Genomic DNA, 27,656 nt, shown 5'->3' with positions numbered 1-27,656 from the left:
CTTAGGAAGACCCACAGCTCCTATCCCCTTGGCAAACTTCAAAGGGAAAATTCTCTTCCCAGGGAGGGAATGCCCAACCCTTTTCCTTTAAGATTCTCTCATTTTGTTAAAGGGTTTTACAGAATACTTTAACAAGTCTTAGGGTTCATGTTCATTCTTCCTGAAAACACATCGAAGAGCAGTCTAGCTTGTGGCTAGTGGACACAGGCTGGCAGCGACCACGTTGTTAACAGAAGAAAGCACTGACGCTTATTAAGCCCTTGCCTTCTGTCATGCATAGTGACTGCATTTTAATTTTTCTGCAGATCCAAAGGGTATTTGTCAGGATAGATAAGGCTATGATTCAATACAAAAAAGTCCCAGTTCTCCACTGGGAAAGAGAAAGGAAAACACGGATTTATTTTTGCTTCACTATCTATCAATCAAAGGAATAAGCCCTGGCTTTGACCTTGGCATCTTAACTTTGGGCGCTAGACCAATATAGTAGCTGTCACTGAAAAGGTTTCATGTGGCTACAGTAGGGGGAAAGAAAATGATGCGGGATCATGGACTGCTTCTCAAACATTCTAAAGAAGTGTCCCGTACCACCTGCGCTTATAGCATCAAGTGTCATGTTCATGTCTACCATCAATGAGGATAAGGAAGTCCAACCTAAACACCAGGGGGTGGGTATTTTGGGGAGTTATGATTCTTGTTTGGTACATACAGAAAAGGCTTCCAAAGCCATATTTTGTAATGTTGTCTCCTGAGCTCTTGGCTCCTCTGCGATGGGTGCCTTCTACAGAGCGCTGCATACATGGTACCTACCCCACCTCCATATGTTATCGTTGAGATAGGAACTCATGTACTTGAGAAGGTCTGGGTTAAAGCTAGCTCAAAAATCATTGAAGCTCAGCCACTATCCATGCTTTTTCCCATCTTTGACTCCCTTTTGAGGGTTTCAACACATCTAGTATGTTATATAACAGAATTCTTAGTTTGAAAATGTGGCAGGGTTTTCTTTCAAATCTCGGGTGTCATAAGTTTCTTTGCATACTGCTTTTATTTGCTAAGTAGCAAGAAGACAGCCACTTTCTCCTCAGTTCAGCAAGGCTTCTGCCCAGTGGATCTTCAAGATGCAGAAGAAAGAGATCCAGAAGGCTTAAGTTGTTTTCAGGGATTAAAAAAAAGACCTCTATCTCTGGGAGTTCGAGTCCAGCCTGGTCTACAAGAGCTAGTTTCAGGACAGGAACCAAAAGCTACGGAGAAACCCTGTCTAGAAAATCAAAAAAAAAAAAAAAAAAACAAACAAACAAACAAACAAAAAAAACCTCTAGAGGGAAATGACCCCTTTTCAAAGATACAGTAAAACAAAAACAAGACCAGCTCTTAGAGACTCAGTCTCCCTGGGGCACAGTTACATCAGGAAGTGCTCAGCTAAAGTCAGTTTGCCTCTGACTTTTCCAGTCCAAGCATCCCTAATGGAAGCACAAAACTTGAGAAGAAATCCCGAGTCGTGTAAGTGGTGAATTAGACTTTAAACTGCCCTTGTGCCCACTGTTCTGTTTGGCCACATACTTATATTCCCAATGAAAACATTTCAAGTTCATTAACCCTACAGAAGATGGTGCTCTGTGCTCCCCACCATCCCTCCTTCAGCATCTGCAATATACTCATCACTGAAAGTGGGGCTTTGGGGAAGGCAGAGGTTGTTGTCAGGTTTGTGGTCTATGAGCGGACCCCTTAGCAGCTAAAACACCCTAGGAAGCAGAGGAGGAGAGAGTGAGGAAGAGGAGAAGGAGCAGAAGGAAGAAGAGGGCCAGGAGGAGGACCAGGAGGAGGAGCTTGAAATTACATCAGAAGACAAAGAGGAGTCAGTATGGACAAGGAGAACTCCACCTCATGGCTGAGAAAAGCTTATAGAAATAGCTTGGAACCAATTTATTGATTAATGTAGTTACTAGAGCACTACATTTTTATTCATTATATTTCCTTTGTGCATTTAAAAAAGAAAAACAAAACAAAGTACTTTGTTAGAAGTGAAGCAAGCTGTGGGTTGAGGCAAATGGTTTAACCTTGCCAGTGTCCAAGCCATAACTCAGGGGCTGATCAACATAATGAAGCATAAAAGCATGGAAATCTCTCAAGGTGAAGAGTGCAATTTAGGATCATGTATTATTAAACAAAATGTCTACTTAAAAAGGAAGCTCTCCAGTCACACTCTGTCGCCCTAACGAGTCACCGACACTTAGGAGAGCCAGTTGCTCCAGTTCCAGGGCAGAGGATCCAATTGTTGATCACTAAAAATGGAAAAATATATAAGAACAAAGACACCAGGCGGGTCGTAACAATTGACACGCTCCATAAGGCATTGGCTGCATTCAGAGACAGGTTCCTGAGCCGAAGAAGGCTTCATTTACTGGAATGGAAAAACCTAGGGCCAGGAAATTGCTCAGAGGCCTCCTGTCTTCCTGTGAGCAGTGAGATGCACTGCGGGCGCGTTGGCTACTGTTTGGATCGGAATCTCGGTTTTAGAAATGGCTTGAGCTGTGTCCTTGGGAAGAAGGGAGTTGTGTGGTGTGTTTGTGTGGAATTAGAAAAGGAAGAGGAGCTGGTCAGGATGTGGGGAGGAGTCCTTTAAACTCTGTCTGGAATGAAATTAGCACACTGCTGTCCTGGGAGATTCCTAAACCAACCTGAGCTTAGGAAGTTGCCAAGTTTCCTGAAGTGGGTCTCCCTGAAGATACAGGCCCATTCTGCGTGTTTAGGATGGGAAGTTAAACCCAAGATGAGACATGTCAGGAAGTCAATCTCCATGTGCTCATGGAGCCTACATTCTAGCAAAGTATCAGTGAGTGAGGACATAGGGTGTTGGAAGACATGAAAATAGAGTCTGTAGGCTCTGCTAACCTGTATACAGAGGATCTCAGGTGCCTTACCAGAATCAGGCTAATGATCTGTGGATAAATGCCCATGAAGGCTGTCTGCCACGCACTGCGCCCCCGTGTCTGCGCTCTGTGCGCGGGCACCCAGTTCGCGAGCTTCGGGCAAGGGGGCTGGAGGTTAAAATACACAGACACACACAGACAGAGAGACAGCGACACGGGTCATCCTTGAATTCCCCAAGAATGCCCCCTTTATTGTGTTCAGGGGCAGATTATATAGAGATAGCCACGGCCCAGCCAAACCCACCAGAAACCACTCTCCTACCATCAGGAACTCCTGAAGGTCTCGTGCTCAGAGCAGCTGTAGGCACTCAGATCAGGGGAAAACAAGTTGTTTACAAGAAATTCAGGATCTGGGGTCTCACTGCTCCCAACAACTGTCCGTCCCCTTTTCACTCAAGGAACGAAGAAAGAGGGTACATTAGCTATGGTGGTGGGGAGGGAGTCTCTTCTTTCCTTTGTCCCTTCCTGTTAATTGAGAGTCAGTCATGTATCAGAAAACGACCCTGAACTGACAAGATCCCTTAGTCCCATGGAGCAAACTGTCTACCAAGAGAACCAGATGTTAAGTAAGCAATCCCCCAAATTAATGTTGTGTCCCCACTCTGCTGTGTAAGTGTGTCTGTCCTAGTTGGGGGTTCAGGAGGAAGGGATGCTTGAACTAGTATCTGAACACGTGTGTCATCCTAGCCAAAGGCAGCTGGGGAGATAGGGATGGTACTGTAGACCGTGGGAAGAGTGCTACAATCGTTCTGAAGGAGTGGGAACAGAACATGTGTATATGTGTGTGTGGTGGGGACCAAGACTGTTGATGCCCCGAGTGGATTCAGGGATTGGGGAATAAGACGGTGTGGTGGTCAGACCAGGTGAGGCTTGCAGGTTATATTTAAAGTTTGTTTTGTTTTTTGGTTTTAAACCACAGTCATTTTCTTGCCTCAGTTGCCAATGGTGGAACTCCAGGCTCTAGCCACCATTCCTGGATGGATTTTGAATTCTATCCCCAGATGAGCAAGGAGCTACTGGAGAGAGGGGAATGGCAGGGTCACGCTTGCATGAGATATGCATGTTTAGGGCAAGCTCACCATGGCTGTGCTATGGAGGATAAATTATGGCTGTGGAGTAGGAGGGAATAGGTCGTGAACTAATTGGGGCTGCACAGGTAGATGGTCGGAAATAAGATCATGATAAGGGACCCATGCTAAGGTCTAAAAGACCGTCAAGGAAATGAACTCAAATTCAGACTGGTCATGAGGTTTGACAGTGTGGAAACTGAGGAATTCTTTCCAGAGCACAACTGTGTCTGTGGCTCCCTTGCGTGCAGAACTCACCTTCTTGTATTAGACTAATCACAGGGATGTTAGAATATATATATGTTCTTGGTATTAGTGCTCCATCTGCATGTATCCCTGCACACAGAGGAGGGCATCAGATGCCATTATAGATGGTTGTGAGTCACCATATGGGTGCTGGGAATTGAACTCAGGACCTCCGGAAGAGCAGTCAGTGTTCTTAACCACTGAGCCAGCTCTCCAGCCCCAGAATAACATCTATATGTGTATGTATATATGTATATATACACATACATACACACATATATTTTAACCATAATATATATTTTAACCACTATTTAAGAGGAAAATGGAGTCTCCGGTTGAGTGGTATTCAACCTCACACAAAGAGAGGAATGAAGTTGCTGAGCCGTTCCCCTACCCCATAACATGTTAGATGCTATCAAAGAATATTGCCTCCAACAGCTGCGCCCACCCAAAATACTATCTCAGGGAAGCCATGATTTACTCTTGTATGTCCCTGGTGAAAATAACTCAAATAAACTATTTTATTGAACTCAATAAGTTACAAATATTATTTCATTATGCCATCATCCATAGGGTAATTGTGAATGAAAATTTTACTTCTTTCCCCGAAATCTAGGGGCAGCTATATTTTTTGGGTGAATATGATGTCATGGATCTACTTCCAGATTATATATTTATTTGGGAAGCAGAGTGGGTAGATAGAAATGAAAGAAAATTGGTCCTGGCTGAAAACTGAATAGGAGATCCATCTTAGCACTCTCTCTGCTTTCACAGGTTGACTTTTTCCACAATAAAACAATTCTTTAAAAGTCAGACTATGGAGCCGGGCGGTGGTGGCACACGCCTTTAATCTCGGGAGGCAGAGGCAGGCGGATCTCTGTGAGTTCGAGACCAGCCTGGTCTACAAGAGCTAGTTCCAGGACAGGCTCCAAAACCACAGAGAAACCCTGTCTCGAAAAACCACAAAAAAAAAAAAAAAATCAGACTATGTTTTTTTTTTTTTTTTTAGGTTGTACCCCTTGTTGGGCTTCAAATATTCTCCTTTACTGTTGCATATACCTCATGTTACAGCAAAAACAAAACAAACAAACAAACAAACAAAAAGCCAGCCACAGGGACTCCAGGAATGCACAATCCTTACTTATAGCACAGAATAAAGCCCCAGGCACAGACTACAATCATAGTTTAAATATCGCTGCTAATTTTAGTAATAGTATGACTTTATCCTCATTGTCCTTCCCTTGGTACTGCTTCAGATCAATATCTAAAGTTGGGGGGCTATGCTCCCATGATTCAAGGAGAGTCGGTTACCTCCAGAGCCACACAGGTGCCCAAGAAACTGTCGCACCGACTTGGGCAAAGCCCGTTGCACTCAGAATGGCACTGGTATGGTGGATGGTACCAATCTGTTTCTTCCTGCTTGCCGTTTGGAACAACATGCTACAGAGATGGGTAGAACCTACTGAACAAGGAACTCAGGAGGACTGTGAGCTCAGAGTCTCGGAGGACCAGCTTTTGGGGACTAGCGGAGTGTTGCTCAGAACTCTCTTACCCTAGTCGCCTGCGCGGTGTCTGAGAGTCTAGCGTAAGGCCTTTCGGTGAAAGAACTCTGCCTTCCTATTGGTTTTGCTCTCTCCCCACGCCTTAGTGGGGGATAAGGAGGCCGGCCTGTGCCACCAAGTTGAAGAACTGTACCAGTTAATTAGGAACAGAGGACAACGTGGCCAGGCATCTCAGGCAACGTGGCCGGCAAGCCTGGGTTTTCTGTGACCCGCACACTCGGTGCTGCAGCTCTCACTGAGATTGAAGGAGCTGACCTTCCTTTTCCTGAAGGAGTCCTATTGCTGACCTCTTTAGAGCATTGTCTACACAGAAAGGGAACCGGACTCAGTCTGAATGTTTTCCTTTTGTAATTCAGCCACAGAAGTATTGAGTTTAGGGTACCAACATACGGCACAAGTGTTAATGTTAAGGATAATTTGGCGTAAATCAGCACAGTGAACTGCGTTACTTTCTACACGCGGGACATTTGGCTCCAGTGGTAGCAACGTAGCGCCAGATTTTCTTAAATGTCAGATGTCTTCAGAAACGATTTCTCCAAATTTAAAACCAAACACAAAAAAGCCATGGGTATTCTAAATAAAAGGAATTTGGTTCTTAAGACAAAATGAGGCAGCTGCTTAGTGGAGTTCAGGATGGATCCCTGGCGGAGTGTCCAGAATGGGCAGTGTGCTGCTTGGTCTTCTAAGTCACAGGCTTTCATTCCATTATTAATTATTCAGAAGAAGACCTCCAGCTCTGCACAGAACCAAGGCCCAGGACTTTGGGTTGGAAGGATCGTCGAGAGTTTCGATTCATCCCACGGCCTCCTGAAAGAACTCATTTGTGTTACATAAGTTGGATGACCAGGTGAAAATTAGTGAGAAGCGCGGACTTCCTCTGTGTCTCACAAACCCAACATTTGGCCGTCCTTGTGGTCAGCCGTCTGACACTCAAGCACGCCGGGCCTGAAACTACATGTGTTCTTCCAAAATTTCCCTTGAGCAGTTTGTTTTTGACTAAGTTCACTCTGAGTTCAGATCTGACCCTCCTGGCTGTTGCTGGCTGACTGTCCTCTGTTCTTGGGGGAATCTTCCTGGGAAATCGTCCACACCACGCTAAAACGTTTATCTCGAGAATGCTAAACCTCTGTGACTCTGATTCCAGATTTCCAGTTTCTTTCTCAGTCCTGTCACAGAGAGAGAAGTCTCACCCTTGCTGGGCTGGCTCTACGCTGAGACTCATCTGAGCCACACAGTGTTTCCTGGTGAATTTGTTAGTCAGTGGGGGGAGGAGGGAACTGCAAATACCAAAGAACTTCCCAGGGACCAAGCTAGAGCGACGATCTAGGGCAGTGGTTAGCAACCTTCCTAATGCTGCGACCCTTTAATAAGGTTCCTCATGCTGTGGTGACTCCAAATATAAAATTATCTCGTTGCTACTTCATAACTGTAATTATGGATCGCAGTGTAACTATCTGGTATGTGTGCTGTCTGATACTCGATGCACAGGTGAAGAACCTCTGTAAGGTGATGAATGAGCAGAGATTCTAAAAACTGAGTTCTAGAATATTAAAACTTTCGTATCTTCTGTATGTCGCTGTCGGATGGAAACATACCCTAAATCTGAACAAGATGGTATCAGGAACCCTTTCCCATGCCCTGAGCAGGCCTCTTCTAGGGAAGATTTGTGAGAAGCGAACGTGATCGTGGCCGTGATAGTTCCTGAAAATGTTGAGAATGATCTCAGTGTTGCCACGGCACTGTGACTTCAATATCGGGTTGCATTTAGGAGCTTACTTGATCTCATGTGGACCATGGAAGTAGCCATAAAAGGATAAAAAGATACATCTAAAGAGACAAATGATATAAAGATGAATTAGATTGACCTAAAACAATTTAGCACTGTGTGCTAAGACCCAGAAACTCATAGACTTTTTTACTCTCTAACTCTAGTTCTAAAGAATCTAATTTCAGGAAATAATACTCAAAAGAGATTTATGAATGACATTGTTTATTTTGTATATTTATTTGTATACTACGCAGAGATTTAGATTTACTAGTGCTGTCAAAGTAAGCATCCATGCATAGTAAAAGAAACTAACCAAAATATTAACATAGCTACTTTGGGATTATTGACTATTTTAATTTTCTCCTTCAGTATTAAATTTTTCAATGCTAATGGATTTATATTATTTAAAAGTCATTAAAAGCAAATTAGGTGGAATTCTTTACCATAATCAAATGTTGGTGCCAGCATATTCTGGGGGTTAATATGTCATGGCCAATAGCTGGTGCATCTCATCTGCATTTCTGGAATTCCCTTTTCTATCACTCAGCGTGGGCTTTATGCTGCAGCTTGTCCCCTCGACAGCTTTCCAACATTCAAAGAGCTGAGTCCTGTTGATCGTAGGGTGTCTAAGTGTGGCTTTCCCTTTGGTTTCGTACACACCTTTCCTGCACACGAGGTTCATACGCTATTAATTAGCTCATAGCCCATTTCTTCGAGGGTAGAACCCTCCATGAGACAGTCATTGTAAAATTCACTTTGCACAGTCCTCCCTGAGAAGTTCTAAAATGGGAACTTTCTACATTCGTATTGAATTTCACGTTGACAAATAGCCACTTACTCTGAAAATGTCAGGAGTTTCAGACATTTAACAAACTGTGAAAACTCAGAATGTAGTATTTTATTAGTAACAAGTAGCGCCAAGTGAGTACCCTCAACCACATGAGAAGCTCCATAGACATGTCTTCATCCTTTGAATTAGTTGTCTTAGGTTAGTTTCTCCATCTTCAGTCAGCAAAAATCAATATAAAACCTTGAAAGGGGACGGCTGAAATGCTCTACCAGATGATATTAGCAGCATGGTCTTCTTTCTTTCTTTCTTTCTTTCTTTCTTTCTTTCTTTCTTTCTTTCTTTCTCCTTCTGTTTTTTCTTTTGAATCCAGGTTGACCTGGATGTTGAATATTACTGTCACATATCCATTAATGTTTGGAATATTTCCTGAAAAAGATATTGTCAGTTTCATCATCATGCATACTTTCATAAGCCTGTGTGGCTACAACATCAACAGACAATATAATCATGTAGAACTAACAGAAGGCCTTTCCTGACCTAAACATCTGTACGTGGTGAGCTCCTTCATTTGTCAAATGATGTCAACATAGTTTTGTCTGCTAATCTCTGATGAACTTTATGTGATTTGGGGCATATGTGAGTTTTTTTCTTATGTATCCAATTTTCTAGTTCCTACATCAGTGAAAGGCTTAGGAGATCGTAGTTTTAAGTCAAAGACCCTAGTGGTCTGCCATTCAGTGATCAGAGAGTCCTCTGTGGGCAGAGCTAGTACACTGTTCCATCGTGGGTTTCTTGGTCAAGCATCTGGGCAGGGGGCGGGTCTCGGAGAAGGGATTAGGAGGAAAAGCCCCCTGAAACAGAAAGAATGGAAGTGGGAAGTGGCCTCTGGGGGAAGGCAGTGATGGTGATGACTCTAAGAATTTATGTGCGTATAAGAGTCAGGTATGTGACTCGTAACTGAATGACTGTCCTATAACCTTTACCAAACTGCTGAGTATTTGGCAGAGTTTAGAGGGACAACTTCTCCCCAGACTTAAATAACCGGAATGATTCAGTGATGGGATTTCTTGGGGTGAGTGGGTAAGTCCTTTGGGGGGCCAGCAATGTTATGAGGAAGCAAAAGGCTGGCCTGGGTCCTGTGGCCAATTCCCTGCAGATCCCCTACTTAACATGTGTACCAAGTCCCCTCCCCCCCCGCCCCACAAAGATCCTTCACATGCCAGACTTTGATTGTTCTAGCAACCATGTGAAGGGCATAGGGAACCTCTGGGCTTTCTGTTCTTTAGAGAGAGAGACTTTCAACTCTGACATTCTGAGCTCACGTGGCGGTGGTTGAGTAGATAGACAAGGTGAAGTGTGCAACCCATTCTAGAGGGCCTATGTGACCTAAGTGAAGGTGCACAGCAAACACGTAGTTCAACCACACATACTCTGGGCTCAGGCAGGTAGCTTCCCCTCTGTGCTTTTCTCCTATAGAATGGAATAAGGGCTCCTCTCTTGCAGGATTCATGTGAGGCCTCAGTTATGCAATATCTCACTTCCCTTGATTCTTATATTCATTTATTTTGAGGTTCTGCAGTTTTGAATGATGTCTGGAAACTTAGGGAGAATCAATCATATAGAGATGGAATCTGGCCCCCAGTCGGTGCTGCATGGAATTCCCAAGATGTGCTGGAAACTTTCCTTGGATAGGTGCTTGTGTGGTTTTGTACTCAGACCTTGTTGCCTGACCCACTGAGAAATAAGACATGCTTGAAAGAGCTCATTTATTTACCGGAGTAGGAGACACTGTGTACTGAGCTCACAAGAGTTCACAAGTAGATGTACAAAATCCCCACTGAGATGAAAGATTCTAGAAGTACGTATCCAAAGAGAACTTGAGGTCAGATTAAAAGCAGAAAGAAGTCAGCAAGTTACAGCCCTCAGGACAAATCCAGCCCACTACCTGTTTTTGAAAATAAAGTTTTATTAAAACACAGACACGCCCATCGAGTTACCTGATCCCTGCTTTATTTTCAATGGCAATGATATTATCTGCAACAGGAGATTGTGTGTCTCATAAAGTCAAAAATATTTACCATCTGTCCTCCTACAGCAACTATTCGCCAGCCTGTGGTGAAGACCACATACTTCCAGGCTATGCCACCTTACACAAATTATTTATACCCACAGTGTTTCAGATTACCAATGCATTTCAAAAAGGATGGGTTGAGGTGGTAACTCACACCTATAATCCAAGCTCTCAAGAGGCAGAACAAGTTCAAGCCACTCTTGGCTTCTTGCTGAGTTGGAGGGCAAACTGAGTTACATGGCAAGATCTTGTCTCAATAAATAAATAAAAAATGGGTAATATCAGAGGTATGATATTTAAACTCGATAGTTCATGAAAGAGACTTGCATGTGATAATCCTCAGCTGACAGTAACTATCACAATTATTAGTAGTGCCACTGATTGTCAGCTAATCTTTTTGGGTAAAATACTCTGGGTAGGTTTTCAAGTACCACCCCCACCCCCAGCCAGCGTGTGTGCATATATATCACTGCAGCTAAATTCGTCTCCTTCCCCTGCCACCAGTGTGCTTTCTTAAGATCAACCATTTCAACGCTATCAGCTCGGCACACTGTCCCGTTCCTCCACACGCCATGGAGACATTTGGATGAGTGTCATTGAATATTCCCCAGTAGTCTGTGCATCCTATCTGAAAGAAGGGGAATTGAGGGAGACATTCTGCTAGAATTAAATGTCAAGACTGCCAGCTGCTTCCTTCTCAAAATATGAGCTAAATATTCCAAAAAGTGTGAACCATCAATCAAAGTATCAGAGAATATTTTGAATTTACTTGCTGTTGTTATAGGAGGGGAAAAAGTAAAAATTTTTAGTGAAAAATCAACCTCTCGACAAATGGTACCGAAAGCTATTAGGGAGCTGAAAAACCCAGCAGCCTCCCTTCACCTCCTCTGCGCAGTGGGAAACGCTTGCTCCGCATAGAACACATGCTCCATCCTGAAGTGCTGCCACAGATGGGGGTGATTTCCAAGAGAGAACTGAAAAGAAAACAAAACCCCACAGCCCAACCTTTCAGAAGTATTGCAGTCATGCAGAGAGAAGGCTTCTGGAGCCCTTCCTCATTGTCAACCTTTGCAGATAAAAAAATACAACAACCAACCTGAACCAGGCTTGCTTCCTAGCATGTGCAAGGCCAGACCTTGAAGAAGGGACACCTGGAGGGAAATCAATGTGTGGGTCAGGAAACGTCTCTAGCTGAAGACTTCTGCATACAAGAGCAACACACTTGTGGCACCCTCTACCACCGTCGGGGTAGAGCAAGGCTGGGCAGGATATGTCCATTTGTGGATCATACAGTCCACAGTGACCACTGCATATGCTTCATTAACTCAGACTTGGTACACAGCCATGGCCTCCTCTCCCCACCCCCAGTCTCCAGTGTTCTGGGTAGGCGGTGGGAAGACAGGGGCTGTGGGCTGGCACAGGGCTTTCCCCTTCGGAATGCTTCTTCTGCCCCCATTGCCCACTGGCAGATCTCGTCACACTTGCTTTCCCTTTGCCTGAACTCTGCCATGTACATCCAGTGAGTGCTTCCCTTCACTAGTTCCCAGCCATGGTGACAACGAGGGTCACCTACCTACCGAGCTCTTTAAAGACATGGATGCCTAAGCCTCTGCCCAAAGACCCTCAGGTCATCAAGTCTAGGGAGAAAAGGAGTAGTGTACCTTTAAAGCTCTCCAAGTGATTCTAACGCATCGAGACCTACTATGTGCTGGTTCTAACGCATCGAGCCGTACTGTGTGCTGGTCCCTCTTCTAGAGGAATAAAACAAGAACATTGGCCAACTGTCTGATCTAGTGGGGCAAGTCAGACAATAAACGTCTGAATAGTCTATATACTCTTTTCTGACAGTGCAACACACGTGAGGCTATAAAAGAATGGGGCTGGGGTAAGGGTATTTTGTAATTTTACTCAGACTGTCCTTGGTTCAGAATTTGCTTCTTTGCTTGGTGAGCTCTCTTAGAGTTCAGGACCAGCTACCAGACCATGTTTCTAGTCCAGCATGGCTAGCCTCCTTGCCTTTTCTGAGCCTAGGTTTCACAGTTTAACGGATGGTAGTGAGGGTACTCTCACAAGGCAGACCTTGGCTCAAGGATGCCTCTGCCCTTACCTTTCTACCCAGTGGACACATCTTTCATCCAATAGGGCATATCTTGAACTAGTCTGCTTTTTTTTTTAAAAAAGTGAGTTCCACTTGTTTCTTCCACTAATCCAAGGGTCTTTGGTGACCCTCTGAAGAAATGTCCTATTGACAACATTTATTGAACACAATTTTCTGTCTTGTAACTATCAAAGGGTTATTTATCATGTGTGGGCACACTGCGCGACAATTCACTCAACTCAGCCACCGCTAAGGTGGGCATAATGAGCCAGCTTTGGTCAGTGTGGAAACTGAGCTCACTCAGGAACTTAGGACTCTGCTTAGCTTTTCAAACCTTTCAGGTTCCTTCCAACTCAGAGAACCTGTGGTCCTTTGCTCTCTCGTCAATTTCCCCAGCTGGGAGGAAAGGCATCTGCCTCACACACTTCATCTAGATGTCCTTCTCTCCTACCCATCGGGAGTCTTGCTTGTGGTGATGAAGGCCACCCAATTCTGATAGTTGCTCTCGAGTCCCTGAAGCCCCAGGAAGGTTTTCTGCATAGGTCCTGGTGTCCCTCACAGGATCCTCTGTGTTGGAACAAAGATGGCAAGATTCTCAGGGGAGCCCTCAGAAGACATTGAGATTCTACAGACGATCCTTGTCCTAGAGCACCTCACAGGTGTTTAGAAAGGACTCATGTGGGCATTTGTTCCCTGAAAAGAAAATTTCAAAAGAAACATTCTTTCTTGCAACCTTTCTTTCTCTAACACTTTTTTCTTTTTTTAAAAAAATGAGATTAAAACACAAAATAGTGTCATTGTAATCTTCAGGTTAGGAATCATTATTCAATAAGGCAGATTGAGAAGTTCAATTAAATATGTTCTATACTTAAGATGGCAGAGGATTCCACACAGAAAGAAGTTCAGGGAAGGTTCTTGTCTTCAAAGGGAATAAAAAAAAATTGTTAGTTTAACACAAACAGTGTGGCAGGTTATGTAAAATGTGTTTTTTTCCTAAGGCTTGTATGTGTTTGTGCGTGTGTGTGAACAAGTGTGCATACAAATCTGAGACAGAGAAGAAGAAAGTGAGGGTGGGACTATGGTGTTATTTCATTGAAAAGAAAACAAAGCAGAAAACTAAGAAGTTGCAATAACCTGATAACCTGAGGACAAAAGAACATTCTCTAAGATGTCAAGATTATGACAATTTCCATCAGCTTACGGAGTGATTCAGCTGACAGGTTCAATCATTGTGTCTTGTCCCCTCTCCTCTTCTCTGCTCCTCTGCATAAAGGACAAAACCTAGCTCTTGAAATCGATGGCTCAACAATGTGGTCTTGCTGCAGGCCCACCCAGGAGCCAGGTAACTGAGAATTTTTTAAATGGTTTTGTGGGTTTTTTTGTTTTTTGTTTTAATGTCAGGATGCCATAGTCTTGATCTCACTTCCTCTTTGTGCTAAAAACCCAGATTTAAGGAGTTAGAGGTTTATTGTCAACATCAAGATCTGCTCTATAAACAACATGCGAATCCAAACATACTTCTCGCTGCAAGAACTAACACACAGCGAGAATGTTGGCCGTGGCAAACTTCTCCACATGGCCAGTTAATTCATTCTGACTCTGAACTGTCAATCAATGCAAATATTAACTTATCAGATGGAGATTCAACTTGCAATTCATATAGGCTCTTAAAGCCACAGGGAGAACTGCTTTATGAACAGCACATAATGAAACAACCAGAGTCAAGCAACAGTACTGTGACCAGCACAAGGAAGGGTGTAGGCGGGGATCACAATCCATGAATGTCAGGCTGCTGGGAGCTTAGGCAACCGTTGGGAAAACGGAATTACCCATGAAATAATCCAAATAAACTATGAGGGAAACTTGTATTTAATATTGGGCTCAGTCACAGGGCACAGGTAACAGGATTTGGAAGAGAGGAGACGTAACTAGGCATGAGCATAGAAAAGGCTTCTGGTCATCTTGAGAGAATGTAGTGAATCAATTAAAAACAAAATTCTGAATGGTCATCCAGATATTCTGAGTGCAATTAGCGTCTCCACACAGTATGTCTAGCTGCCGTGATATGCTACTACCTAGGTTCCTGAGCAGAATTGTCTTAGGAAAACTAACCACGTATTTATGGGTGGAGTGGACATTATACAAAATGGACATACATGGAAGGGAAGGGAAGAAATACCCAGGAGGACAGTTGGAAGTCGTTGGGAGGGAGTTGGGTGTGAAGTGGACATTTGACCTAGAGTTCTGGGTACAATGACGGAAAGAAGAGGGAAGGTGTCAGTCACTTCCCAGGAGCAATCACAAGAGTCTGTGATAACTGCCCAGCAGTGGGCAAGATGGAAAGTGTTGATAAGCCCACTTACTGGTTTGCTATTTTCTTGCTCTGCACAAAGCTAACGTGTGGAGATAGATGGAGAAAATTACTAGAAGGAAGAAGTTGGTAAAGAAAACTGTCGCAATCAGAAAGATTGCAACACTAAAAAGCCCTGGGGTGCTACTGTGTTTTAACACAGAAAACATCTGAGGGGCAGAAAAAGGATGAGGGGGCCCAAGGAGGTGATTCTACAAGGAATCCTCCCTCTTGGAGGCTGAGCTCTCTTTCCAGGAATATCTGCATATCACACAGCAGGCCAAACCCCTAGAATACATCTGTGCTTAAGAATCAGGCCTGGGAAGAACCCACATTCCTTTCTGTGACCAACCCTAACCCTCCACAAAGAAATCCCTAGGTCTGCTGGCAAAAATCAGAGCAAAGGGAAGATGAAAAGGAAGGGATCCCACAGACTTCTCTGTTATTGTTGTAGTTTTTATTTCCTTGTTAATTATACAAGAACAGAATACAAATCGAAGGCTAGACAATTTTGGACTGTGAAAATATGTCCCTTAAAAGTATCAACCACAGCACTAGAGAGGGTAGATAGGCTGAGAGGCTCTTCTGGCCTTGGGAGACCCAGGGTTACAAGAAGGCAGCATATCACAGTACCCAGTGCAGAAGCTCAGTCAGGCCAGTGAGAAAAAGATTGTGGAAGCTGACAGAAGGAGGAACTAACCCAGCTGAGGGCCGAAGCAAACTTCATTCTTTAACATTTCAGCAGTTAGCACAAACAGTTGGGAATTTTATGTCAGCCTGAAAGACGTTCCAAAGCATCTTGGGGGCCCAGGAGATGACCTGGCATGGTGAGAGACCCGAGAGTGTCCCGGTCGCCTCGCAGAGTTCTGTCTGGGAAGGAGAAGCTCCAGGATGAGAGTGATGGGGAACTGGATTAGTACACAGTTCTGCCATGACCCAGAATCTTCACGCTGCGCTCATCTGTCTGAATGCTCAGGGTTGAGCACAGGTCGTCCTTTTCCTTATACAAACATGGCTTCCTGAGGGGGCCCCACTTCTCAGGTCTTCCTCTGTTGCCCAGAGCACGCAGGCAGTGACGCTGGGGCATTGGCTGGGGAAGAAGAGGTTTTACCTCTTTCCCCCTCACGTCTGCACAGATCCTTCATCCTCTGCTGGGTGTCCTGATAGTTTAAGATTAAAGAAGGGAACACTTGGAAAGACAGTTCATTGAGCCAGTCAAGGGGACAGAGTTCCGCTTCTGGATCTGTTGTATTAAAAAAAAAATCAAGCTTCCAGGTCAAGATTCCTCCACGGTAGCTCCTACATTTTAATCCACATCTGGTCGTCACTGTTCTTCCCCCGACATGGAGTTCCCTGAACATGGTCAGCCAATAGGGCCTTGTGTTCCTGGCACCCACCCTTGGGCAGGCGCAGAGTTGCTTGCTCAACAGATGTCTAAGGAGAGGTTCTTAGCTGTAATCTATACTTATTTCCCTGATAGACTGAGCCTGAATCACAATACTGTAAACTCAAGAAATAAACCATGATGGACTCTATCATGCCAACCAAAGACACCGGGGGAAAAAATCAGAGATAAATCAAACCGCCTGAAAAAGTCCTCTATGGCGATTCCCCCAAGCTACTCAATGGGATGGATGCTACCTTACTGTGTCTCAATGTTTGATCCTTGACAACCAACATGGGTTTGCATTTTTATGCATATGTGTTTGAACAGCTATGCCATGGCTGGTGTCTGAAAGTGCTGGTTGGAAAAGGGCCCAGCTGCAGAGCCACCTTCCCATGGGCCCTGATAGGAACAGCTCTTTCTAATGTCAGTAACTCTGTTGCTTAGCTCCCAAACCTACCCCTTCCTAGCCACTCAGTCCTCCTCAGAGACATCAGGTTTTTGTATTTACTTCCGGGGAAAGGCCATGTATACGTGTACCTGAGAAGATGTGCATATATGTTTTGTGTGTATATATTTTCTTTAATGAGCTTGTTGAGCAGAGTCATTGGGAAGAAGTCACTAGGAAGTGAGAAGATATTGAAGTAAAAAGTTAGCGGAGGGAGCAAAGGCATGCAAATAGCTCATTGCGAAAAAGCAACAGAGCGGGGGTTCAGTCCACGTAAATGAAAGGAAAGAGCAGGGTCTCAGGTCTTTGTGTCCATGACAGGGGACATTCCCCAGAGCTGACAGGCACTTACACAATGCCACAGGAAGCTGTAGCTGTTACTCACAGGTGACAGAGTACCGTGGCCTGCCCTCCAGGGACCCTCTGTGGTGACACATTCTCTTAGAGGCTCAACACCACTGTCACCTTGAGTATTCCCAGAGACCATCCACATCAATTTATATTACTTTAACACGACAGAGCATTCTTACAGGCCAAAAAATAAGGCAGACATTCACCAAGAAACTCAAGCCAAGATGAAGCAGAGGCTCTTGGGAGCTTCTGAAGAGCTACCATAGTCCCAGATACACTTTGGTCAATATTTCATCCTCATTAGAGATGTTCTTGGCAGGGAATTTGAATGAGATTAGCTCGGATGGGTTAGCACGGATGGACCGGAGGAGCACAAATTGAACAGTTAATCCTTCCTTCAGAGAACACCCGAATTTGCTTGGAATCAAGGAGAAAAGGGAGCTGGAATGTGGCATTACTGAGTGAATTCCTAAGCAATTGCTGGTTCCACACATTTATAGACCACCCAGTTTCTGACTTTCTGAGTAAATTATGTTACACACACACACACTAGAGAGAGAGAGAGACAGAGACAGAGAGAGAAACAGAGAGAGAGAGAGAGAGAGAGAGAGAGAGAGAGAGAGAGAGAGAGAGAGAACCACCACCAGTGATAGAATTCAAAGATGAGAGGGATTGTGGCAAGAAAGGTTTTCCTCTACATTCCCATGAAATTTCCAGCATGGCAGTTTCTCTCTTACCCCCGCCGCCCCCGAATGTTGCAGAAACCCAGATATACCAAATGCAATGTGTTTTGACACTAGGGCAGATGGCTGCTCAGATCAGCTGCCTGGGAGAGAAGGGCCTGGTGAGGACTGTGGGACTCAGCATGTGGCCTCTGGGTGTAGAGCTGTATAAGTGAGTTCCACTCTTATGACAGATCTCAGTTGATCAGATTCGAAGAATAACGGAGAAAGGTGATTGGTGGCCTGACTATTGTTATCAGCCCATTGATTTACAAGGGGCACAAGTACGTTTTCTGATGACCAGAGTGAGCTTGTCAGCTCACGGCAGACTACTTTACATCTAAAACAGCATTGGAGCCATTAGAGAAGATTGCTTACTGAGCATGCAATGAGATTAGAAGACCTTCAAGCCAAGCACACCATCTCTGCCTTACAATATTCTTGTTGAATTGGATACACACACACACCACACACACACGAGTATACACATTGCTACTATATGCCATATTTAAAGTTCTCCTTTTGGACAGAGAATTCATAAGAATCATTGAATTTTTATGACCAAGTCTACAATCCATATGCAAATTATTGGGCACATTTTATAACTAAGAATTTATTAGAGGGGTCTTTGTCATCATGATTACTGTTTGGACATCTGACAAATATCCCTAGTTATTCATTTAATAATAATAATACACAAAATAGCATTTATTTTATATTTTAAAACTTATTTGAAATTTATATTCAGCATAATTTCTTTTTATTTTTGAACTTATAAGTACATCATTTCCTTCTTTATATTTCCTCCCGCCTACCCATCTTATACAACCCCCTTGCTCCCTCTCAAATTTATGCTCTTTTTCTTTAATTAGTTGTTGTATTAATTAATTCTTTAATCGTTATTTTATATATATATATGTATTCCTAAATACATGAGGATAATTTTTTATATGAGCTATACAAACTTTGACAAATAACAGACAGACTTGTGAAACTCCACAATTAAAATGTAAAACATTGCATTGTCTGCTTTTCTCAGAGAAATACCGGCTTGGATAACATTTTCAAAATAAGTTTCTTCTGCACAGAGCCCACAACAGTTGAATGCCACTCAAAGGGTCGCATTTTCCAATCTTTTCTGTAACACTGCCATACCTGCAGATGGGCACAATGACGCTTCCTAACGCACATGCGCAGGTTTGCTTAGCCGCATGTGAATTCGTTCAGCGCCTTTTATCTATGAACAGAGAGGAAAACAAAAAGTTGACAGCTGTTCTAAGGACATTTTCTTCCCAGAGAGTTGAAGGCAAATTCCATCCAAATGAGAGACATTAACTCTGAGAAGGGTAAGGCGAAAAAGAACTGCTAAGCCGTATCTTCAATTCATTTCCTTCCTCTAAACAAGCCACACGCACACAGATAAGCCCAAACTCTCTCCTGCCCAAGAACCCAAGCCTCTGTAGTCACCGGAGTCACCCTGCTTTCCAGAAAGCACTACCTAAAACCCACATCCATTTTGGCCTGTGCAAGTTAGTGTCTGAATTCACTGCGAGGATATTGTTTATGATGGCGTTCTTTGAAAGGGGGCCTGACATAACGGCTTCAAGGGTAAAGGCACCTGCTGCTCAGCCTAGAATATGAATTGGACCCCTGAAGCCCTCGTGGTACAAGCAGAGAATCGAATCCACAGATGGCTACTCTTCCCTCCGTGTGTGCAAGCTGACACATATCCGCACACAATAACTAATATAAAACAATTTTAGGGCTTTCTTACATATTTATAAAATTAGTATATATATATATATATCCATGATCCATGTGGGTTCTGGAGATTTTAAACAACAAAAAACTCCAGTTGGCTTTGCATTGTCTCTTGGTTGTACTAAAGAATTGTTTTAGTTTGATTTTGGTTTTCTTCCAGACGAGAGCTCTCTACAAAGCCCTGACTGTCCTCATTCTATAGACCAGGCTGGCCTCAAATTCAGAGATCTGCCTGCCTCTACTTCCCAAGTGCTGGGATTAAAGGAGTGTGCCACAGCACCTGACTAAAATTTTTATTTTATTTTATGTGCTTGAGTGTTTTACCTGCATATACATCTGTGCACCATGAGCATGACTGGACTGGTGCCCACAGAGGCCAGAAAGGGGATGCACGTGTGCCTGGTGCCTGTGACTCCTTAGAACTGGAGTTCCAGACAGTTGTCTCTGTGTGGGTGCTGGGAATTGAACCCAGGTTGTCTGGGAGAGCCGCCAGTGCTCTCAATCACAGAATCATTTTGCCGGCCCCATAATGAAGCATTCTGGTGCACAATGAACTGTTTCCTATGTGACCAAATTTTACAACCAAATAATGTATTTTGGTGACCTTCAGCAGACAAACCATTTCCTTTAGACGAGTAGGAGAAATGAGCTTTGTAAGACTAATGGGAGGTAGAAAGGCATCCGGAAGGGTGCTGCGGTCTGGCTATGAGGCTCTGGACCCCTCTTACTACAGACATAGAGGATGACAAGGCAGAAGAATCTTTGCTCCGAGGACAGACTGCTCCACCAGTAGGATGTACGTGTGGACCCCTCACTTCCTGCCCGTCCCGGGACATGAGACTGAACCACTGCCTCCCATTACCTGCACCGAGAAACTCAGCAAACTCCCGCTTCATTAGAAACTGCATCTTAAGTCTCAAAGTCTCCATCTAGATTCAGAAAGAATGGAAAACCCCTTAGAGCTTCTTTCCAGAGGGATCTGTAAGGAGGTCCCTTGTATGAGCCAGGAGAGAACAGGCAGGATGTACTATCCCACCCTGTCTTCTGTTCTCCTACATGCACGCCCTCCTTCTTCCCCTTGGCACTGCTTCTCATACTCACACTTTTCCTGCTCCCCATCTCCTCCCTGCTTCACCCCTGTTGAGAGCGGAGTTCAAAGATAAACTACAGAGGCAAACCACAGGGCTTGCTAACATGCAGCCTCTTGCCACAGAACATTGGCAAGCTTCACGGAATGAAGAGCGCAGTTCCTCCCTTTCATGAGAGAGTGAATATTCTTGGGTCTGTTTCAGGATGTACAGAAGTCGGTGTGGAAGAGTGGGGCTATGGCTGTCCCTGGCATGCTGACTCACTATGACTCTTCTAATACCACTTTCTAGAATGACCTTCAGTTCAGATGAGAACCACAAAATACCAGTAATTTTATTTGGGGAATATTTATATTTTGGTAGGGTAGGTGAATTCCTAATGAAAGGGCATTATTAGAAGCATTTCCCTCCAAATCCCACGTGGTTTCATTTTAGGCTTTGCACTTCTAATTGATCCACATGATGGAAAAATTTATTATGATTATTATTATTATTATTATTATTAAATTCGTCCATTCCCTATTTCCTTATAACTGAATACAGTCTCTCAAAGAAGACACTGTAAGTTCCAAACTGCTTTAGGACAAGTCAACCCCATCCCTCCCTCCCTGGCCCAATGCCCACTGAGTCTGGTGTCTGAGTGCACAGCATTGAGAGCAAACTGTTCTCTGCTCAACGAACTGAGCGATTGGCATTCTACAGTTGTCTTTCCCGTCAATACGAAGAGCAGACTAACTTCCTAAGGGCGAAGGAGTGCAGAGAGGGCACACAGACTGTTCTCTATGCAGGAGCCTATGGCTGATAACCTCTGGGCTTTTCAGGAATCTGTTCCCTGCTAGGCTGCAGAAATTTGTGGCACTTGGAGAATAGTGTCAGTGTAGCTAATGCTGCATCTGAGGGTTAGCCAGGGACCAACTGCTCACCAAGGGGCTGTGTGCAGTATCTCCTTCAGTAACTGCGCTGTGCCCTCTGGGGGGTAAGGGAGCAGGTAGTATAGGAGGGCTAGGTCGGCCCTAGAACCCATGAGGGTGCTGCCAGTCCTGTCCATCATGCATCAAGACACCATAACCTGAATCATGTAAGATAATTGCACACATTTATACTTCATGTAGGGGCTTTACATACAAGCGCTAACCAATAACTTCTCTCAAAGCATCTTACTGAGCAGCTCTTTTGAGGCACACAGTAGAATCTAGAGACATAGCATCAGACAAAACAGATCGGGTCTCTACTCCCTACTGCCTAGAACAGTGATTTTCAACCTTCCTGACACTTTAATACAGTTCCTCATGTTGTGGAGACCCCAGCCATGAAATTATTTCTGTTGCTACTTCATAGCTATAATTTTGCTATTGTTATGAATGTGATTTAAACACCTGCCATTTTCCAATGGTCTTAGGTAAGCCCTGTGAAAGGGTTGTTCAACCCCCAAGGGGGTTGCGACCCACAGGTTGAGAACCATTAGTCTACAAGGCCCAGCAAGCTGGTTTGTTAGGGTTGATCCAGCACTGTCCTAGCAACTGTAGCTTTAGACTTCCCAGACAAGTGACCTCCAGTGTTGGATAGGGACAATCCTTCAGTCTCTAACACAAGCTAAGGTAGCTCCCAGTCCTCCAGTTCAACACTGCTTGCCTATGCAGTCTGGTATTAACGTTAGCACAGGAAAAGAGACATGGAGAAGTATTTCTAAACTCTAAAGCTGTCAATACATGCAATTAGCAAGCTCTTTGACCCTTTGAGTGTGTACATATTCACCTTTGTGACGAGACCAACACAGGCCGAAAGAGTAAAGCCTTGGTTTTGAACTTGTAGAGTAGAGGCTAAGATGCCAGTCGGTAATGACTGACAGTGGTGTCTATCTGGAAAATGGAAGTTTCAGCCAATATTAATCCACTGATTGTGGACCCTGCCCCTCCCATTCTATCTACTCTCTTACCTCTCAAGGGCACACTGTTTAATAGACTTTCTCACACTCTATTTTAAGCCTGTAACCATATGGGGATATCCAAGCTCCCATTTGACAGATGGGAACAGCAGACCTCAAAGCTAACTTGCTCAATCTTCCACAGCCACTGATGAACCCAGCATTCAAGCCCAGACCCCTCAGGCTCCAAACCGATGCTCCTCTCATGATCCCACAAGTGTTCGCTTGAAAATTTCAGTTCTTTCTTTCTGCGTGGTGTTTCGACACACGCGGACAGGTGGGAAACTGTCTCACGGCCCGCTGGTTTTCTCCAGCGTTCTGGCCACCAAGTAGAGGATTTCTGCTCTTCCCAGACTCGGGTCTCACAGTTAGTCGCCTGCTCTCCGTCTCCCTTGCCTCCTGAACAGGAATCCTGCCGCTGCCTGGATGCCTGAGGATCTATTTTTAGAAATAGAGGCGGGCATGTGGGTGGAACGCATTTGAGGTGTTGTAGGGTCTATTAATATTTTTTTTTTCCCTGAGGACACCCAGAATTGTAACTTGACTAAGTTCAAGATGAGTGATCTCTGGAGGTGAGCTTGCCCTTCAGCACTGCCCCTTCCCAGCATTGCTTCTCTCCTGAGCTGTGCTGTTGTGCTCCTACTCCCCAGGGCTTCTTCCAGCACCTGGTGCTCAAAGCCAGGGGCATTAGAAGCCTAGCAGCAGCTGAAGTTGATTGCTCTCCAAGAAGGCCAAGGGGGAAGCAGGGCTAATTCTCCTTGACCTCTGTAGGGATTGGCAGGGTTCCCTGAGATTCTTCGGCAGAAGGGGCCTGCTGTTTTACAGATTCGAACAAACATCCATGGGTGGATCCCCTGCCTTTTAAAACTTCCTGGGGTCACTGACTTTATTCTAGGGCACATAAAATACTCTTTCAGGAATGAGAGACTAGAGAGGCAAAGCTGGAGGCAATTCATTTTAAAGTGTTAAAGCAAGTATGATATCAGGATAAATACATAAAATCTCTGCCTTTGGGAACGTAATAGTGGCCCTTTGGTTCATAATAGCAGCATCTTTGCTCAAAGTATTTCTTTGACTTACCAGTTTAATGGAGGCAACATAAAACTGCAAGTGTGTGCTTTTGAGGTTAGGGTTATGTTAGGAGTGTCACTATTGATATATAAAAAGGAGCTGACCAATTCGTAATGTCAAACTAAATATTAAACAAGACAATAACTGTGGGAATAAATTAAACATCTTCGGTTTCAAAATCACTGATGGCCTCCTGTCCCGGGAGATTCCCCATAGAAGAGGGGCCACGTATCCCCAGCCATGTCCTTTCAAGTATTTTCTTAATAGCATAACAAAGCACACCAAAAGAGCCATTATGTTCTAACTTGCCCATTAGCTACAGATTCTCAAATCAAGCTCTCTAGTATAAACTAGGAATAGCTGCTTATTTTAACCACATTGGAGTAAAACAGAAAACCACTTTGCTTTGGGGTAGGCTCTTCAGATAGTGACAGGCACTTACCTCCTTCAAGACTCCTGTTCGGTCTCGCTGGCCTCTTCGCCAAAGAGAATCTCTCCCTAAAGGGATTCTGAAAGCAGCTCTGACTAATGCGAAACTTCAGAGAATCACTATTGCGTTTTCAGATGCTATAGTCTTTCCTGAAGGCTAATCTAGAAAACTCTTGGTCTAGATCACACTCTTATAGCTCTGCGAATCTAGAGATCGGAACCTACTGACCATCTAGCAAACATGGGAAGACACCAAGGAGTCCCTACTGTCCCCACTTCCGACTTGTGTTACTTGACAGCAGCATGGCCCAACTTTCGTTTTAATGCCCACCTACATGTTCTTGGAGCCACAAAGCGAGGCATCTCCCCTCCTCTAACCCTGTCACTTCCTACAGTTGTCTGGGGTGCTTAGAGCTCTTGCACTTTGTAAATAAGAATTTTGCGAGGAAGTAGGACTTGCATTTGCTGGATACACAGGCTTTCTTTCTTAATTACTAAGGCCCAAGCCCAAAGAAAGAACAACAAAACAGAGCCATCCTCCTACTTCCTAAATGTAAAGTAAGTGTCGTAGGCAGCACCATCACCATCACCAGTGTTATTATTATTTCAGTTCTCAGGCCAATTCACTAAAGAGCTTTAAACAGTGTTTAAATATTTATATAATAAGGAGATTTTCTCCCTCAACTGATTGTTTTGGTAATCAAATATTAAAAACCCATTTTTATTTTAATTGCACTATACTTCTCAAATGTCTCAAGAACATCCCACACATAATTTGAGAATGTCTGTATATTTGTAAAAAACTCAATGTCCTACCAAAGGTTCTAGGAAAGTGAGCAGATGTTTCCAGCCGTCTCATCCTACACTCTGAGCCACAGTCTCGACCACTTTAGGTCCCGATTCCAGCCCCTTATCCAGTAGCTCTAGTTCAGCCGCTACATGTTGTAGGCCTGCTATCTCCTTGAGAGCCTCTAGTAAGCAGGAAGGACCACCAAAACTCAGAGGGTTTGTGCAACAAGAAGCCTCACTGAAAAGACAGAAGCAGCCGCTGGTTTATTCTACCAGTGTCCTTACGGAAAAGGAAGAGAAATGGCAAGGAGATCCATGAAAAGAAATGTGTCCTTGGTCCAGACTTTGGTTTACTGGTTCTTTCAGCAGTGCCCAAGAGGGCCACCATGGTGTGGTATCTGGCTTAGTGGGAGACACGGCAGGCTCCATAGACTGCCTTGTCTTAACTTGCATGAAGGGAAAAACATATGTATGGGTTTAGAAATTCATAGCATTGGAATCCCCCCCACTTGAAATTGCTTCTGATGGAAGATTTAGAATGTATGGCTGTCAGAATGACTTCAGAACATGGAAATGCCCATACATTTCCTCTTCATGTTGGTCTCCTCTATTGAGCAGCTTCCCTCGCTCAGGGTGGATGCTCATCCACAGGCTGTCTGAGCTCAGCACTGCAGGCAGTCTAGCCCCTTTCAGTCTTTGGACAGCCTAGTCCGTGCAGCACAGACTCAACCAAGCACAAGCGGTGGAAACCGGTTTTCAGGTGCAAGAAACAGAGGGATGAGGGACATTAACGACATCTTGGACAGATACAACCACAACTCAGATTGACAGCTGCAACAGAATGCGTCCAGTTCTGACTCCTCCTCCTCTTTATCCTCCTCTTCCTCTTCTTCCTCCTCCTCCTCCGAGTAGCTGTGTGGCTTAAACACATGTTCCATCTCCAGGGGCCTTGGGACCTTCACCTTAAACAGAAGGGAGGAGAAGGGGGCAACACAAGGGACAGATGAGCGTTCAGGTTTCTTCCAGAACAGATCCACTCCCAGCCTCTACGGTACCGAAGGTCTATGGTTCTATAGTTTACAATAGGCCCTCGGATCTCACTCTCCTTGGCCAGTGCTTTCCACATTAGCAGCCGAGTTTAGACGAACCCAGAGGGTCAAAATAAACAAGTATTACTCTTTCTAAGTATTATAAAGTATTTCTTTATAAGTATTAGTATTGATCCGTAACCCAAATCCTAATTCCGACAAGAAGGTTGAAAACAAAGTAAAGCAAAACCACACAACAGTTTCTTTCTCTTTAAAGGGACCCTGCCAAGGATGCAGAAGGCAATGAAGATGGTCAAGGATGAGGATGGACCCTTCAACGCAGCTGCCAAGAGCGCCCCCTCCTTTCCGCATTGCCTACAGCCGGAGGCTCCCCGAGGGAAGGTTCCCCAAAGACACCTCTTCCCTGAAGTTCTCCGGGGCCCCTTTTCCCAGTTTCGCTATGAACCTCCTCCAGGAGACCTTGACGGATTCCCCGAGGTCTTCGAGGGAGGAGGGTCCCGGAAACGGAAGAGCATGCCCACAAAGATGCCTTACAACCATCCGGCGGAAGAAGCCGCCATTGCTGAGGAGAGCAAGAGCCTGGGCCCTCCGAACCTGCCTCTGCTTTTCCCGCAGCCACAGCGCCCTAAGTGCGACTCTCAGATGATCGACCTGTGCAATGTGGGCTTGCAGTTCTACCGCACCCTGGAACACTTGGGGGGCAAACCCGTCAAGCAGGAGCCGGTGAAGCCCAGCGCCGTGTGGCCCCAGCCGACACCTCCTGCCTTCCTGCCTCCGCCTTTCCCCTACTACCCCAAAGTCCACCCGGGACTCATGTTCCCCTTCTTCATGCCCTCGTCCTCACCCTTCCCTTTCAGCAGGCACGCCTTCCTGCCCAAGCAGCCCCCTGAGCCAGCGTTACCCCGGAAAGTCGAGCCCCTGGAAAGCGAGGAGACCAAGCAGAAGGTGGAAAGGGTGGATGTGAACGTCCAGATAGATGACAGCTACTATGTGGACGTGGGTGGGGCTCAGAAGCGCTGGCAGTGCCCCACCTGTGACAAGTCCTACACCTCCAAGTACAACCTGGTGACCCACATCCTGGGCCACAGTGGGATCAAGCCGCACGCCTGCACCCGCTGTGGGAAGCTCTTCAAGCAGCTCAGCCATCTGCATACCCACATGCTGACACACCAGGGTACGCGGCCCCACAAATGCCAGGTGTGCCACAAGGCCTTCACCCAGACCAGCCACCTGAAGCGCCACATGATGCAGCACAGCGAGGTGAAGCCGCACAACTGTCGCGTGTGCAGTCGGGGCTTTGCCTATCCCAGCGAGCTCAAGGCCCACGAAGCCAAGCACGCCAGCGGGCGTGAAAACATTTGCGTGGAGTGCGGCCTCGACTTCCCTACCCTGGCTCAGCTGAAGAGGCATCTCACCACGCATCGCGGCCCCATTCAGTACAACTGCTCCGAGTGCGACAAGACCTTCCAGTACCCAAGCCAGCTGCAGAACCACATGATGAAACACAAAGACATCCGTCCCTACATCTGCTCCGAGTGCGGCATGGAGTTCGTGCAGCCCCATCACCTCAAGCAGCACTCGCTCACCCACAAGGTATGGGGGAGGGGTACCGGTGGGGAGGGGGTTAGGCTGCTAGGCCACCAACCAGGAAAGGAACAGAGCTGGGGACCAGTGGGTGGGGAGACACTCGCTGCTCCTACCTAAAATGAGGAAAACCTGTGTGACCCTGCCTAAGATACTCGCCTTACTTGGGTCCTGGGA

At 45.1% G+C, this 27,656-nt stretch overlaps 1 protein-coding gene across 1 annotated transcript in view; it reads left to right on the top strand.

Moving 5' to 3' along the window:
- Znf366 (zinc finger protein 366) overlaps positions 1-27,656 on the top strand; it is a 58,998-nt gene that overhangs the window by 14,665 nt on the left and 16,677 nt on the right. Inside the window, exon 2 of the mRNA XM_057789782.1 lies at positions 26,152-27,488. Within this exon, the coding sequence (XP_057645765.1) occupies positions 26,166-27,488 (1,323 nt within the window). The 5' untranslated portion in view covers positions 26,152-26,165. The remainder of the gene's footprint in view (positions 1-26,151; positions 27,489-27,656) is intronic.

This window comes from Chionomys nivalis, chromosome 15, assembly GCF_950005125.1.
Source record: "Chionomys nivalis chromosome 15, mChiNiv1.1, whole genome shotgun sequence".
NCBI classification, from domain to species: domain Eukaryota; kingdom Metazoa; phylum Chordata; class Mammalia; order Rodentia; family Cricetidae; genus Chionomys; species Chionomys nivalis.
The sequence above is the reverse complement of the archived record's forward strand: the minus strand, read 5'-3'. Positions and strand labels throughout refer to the sequence as shown.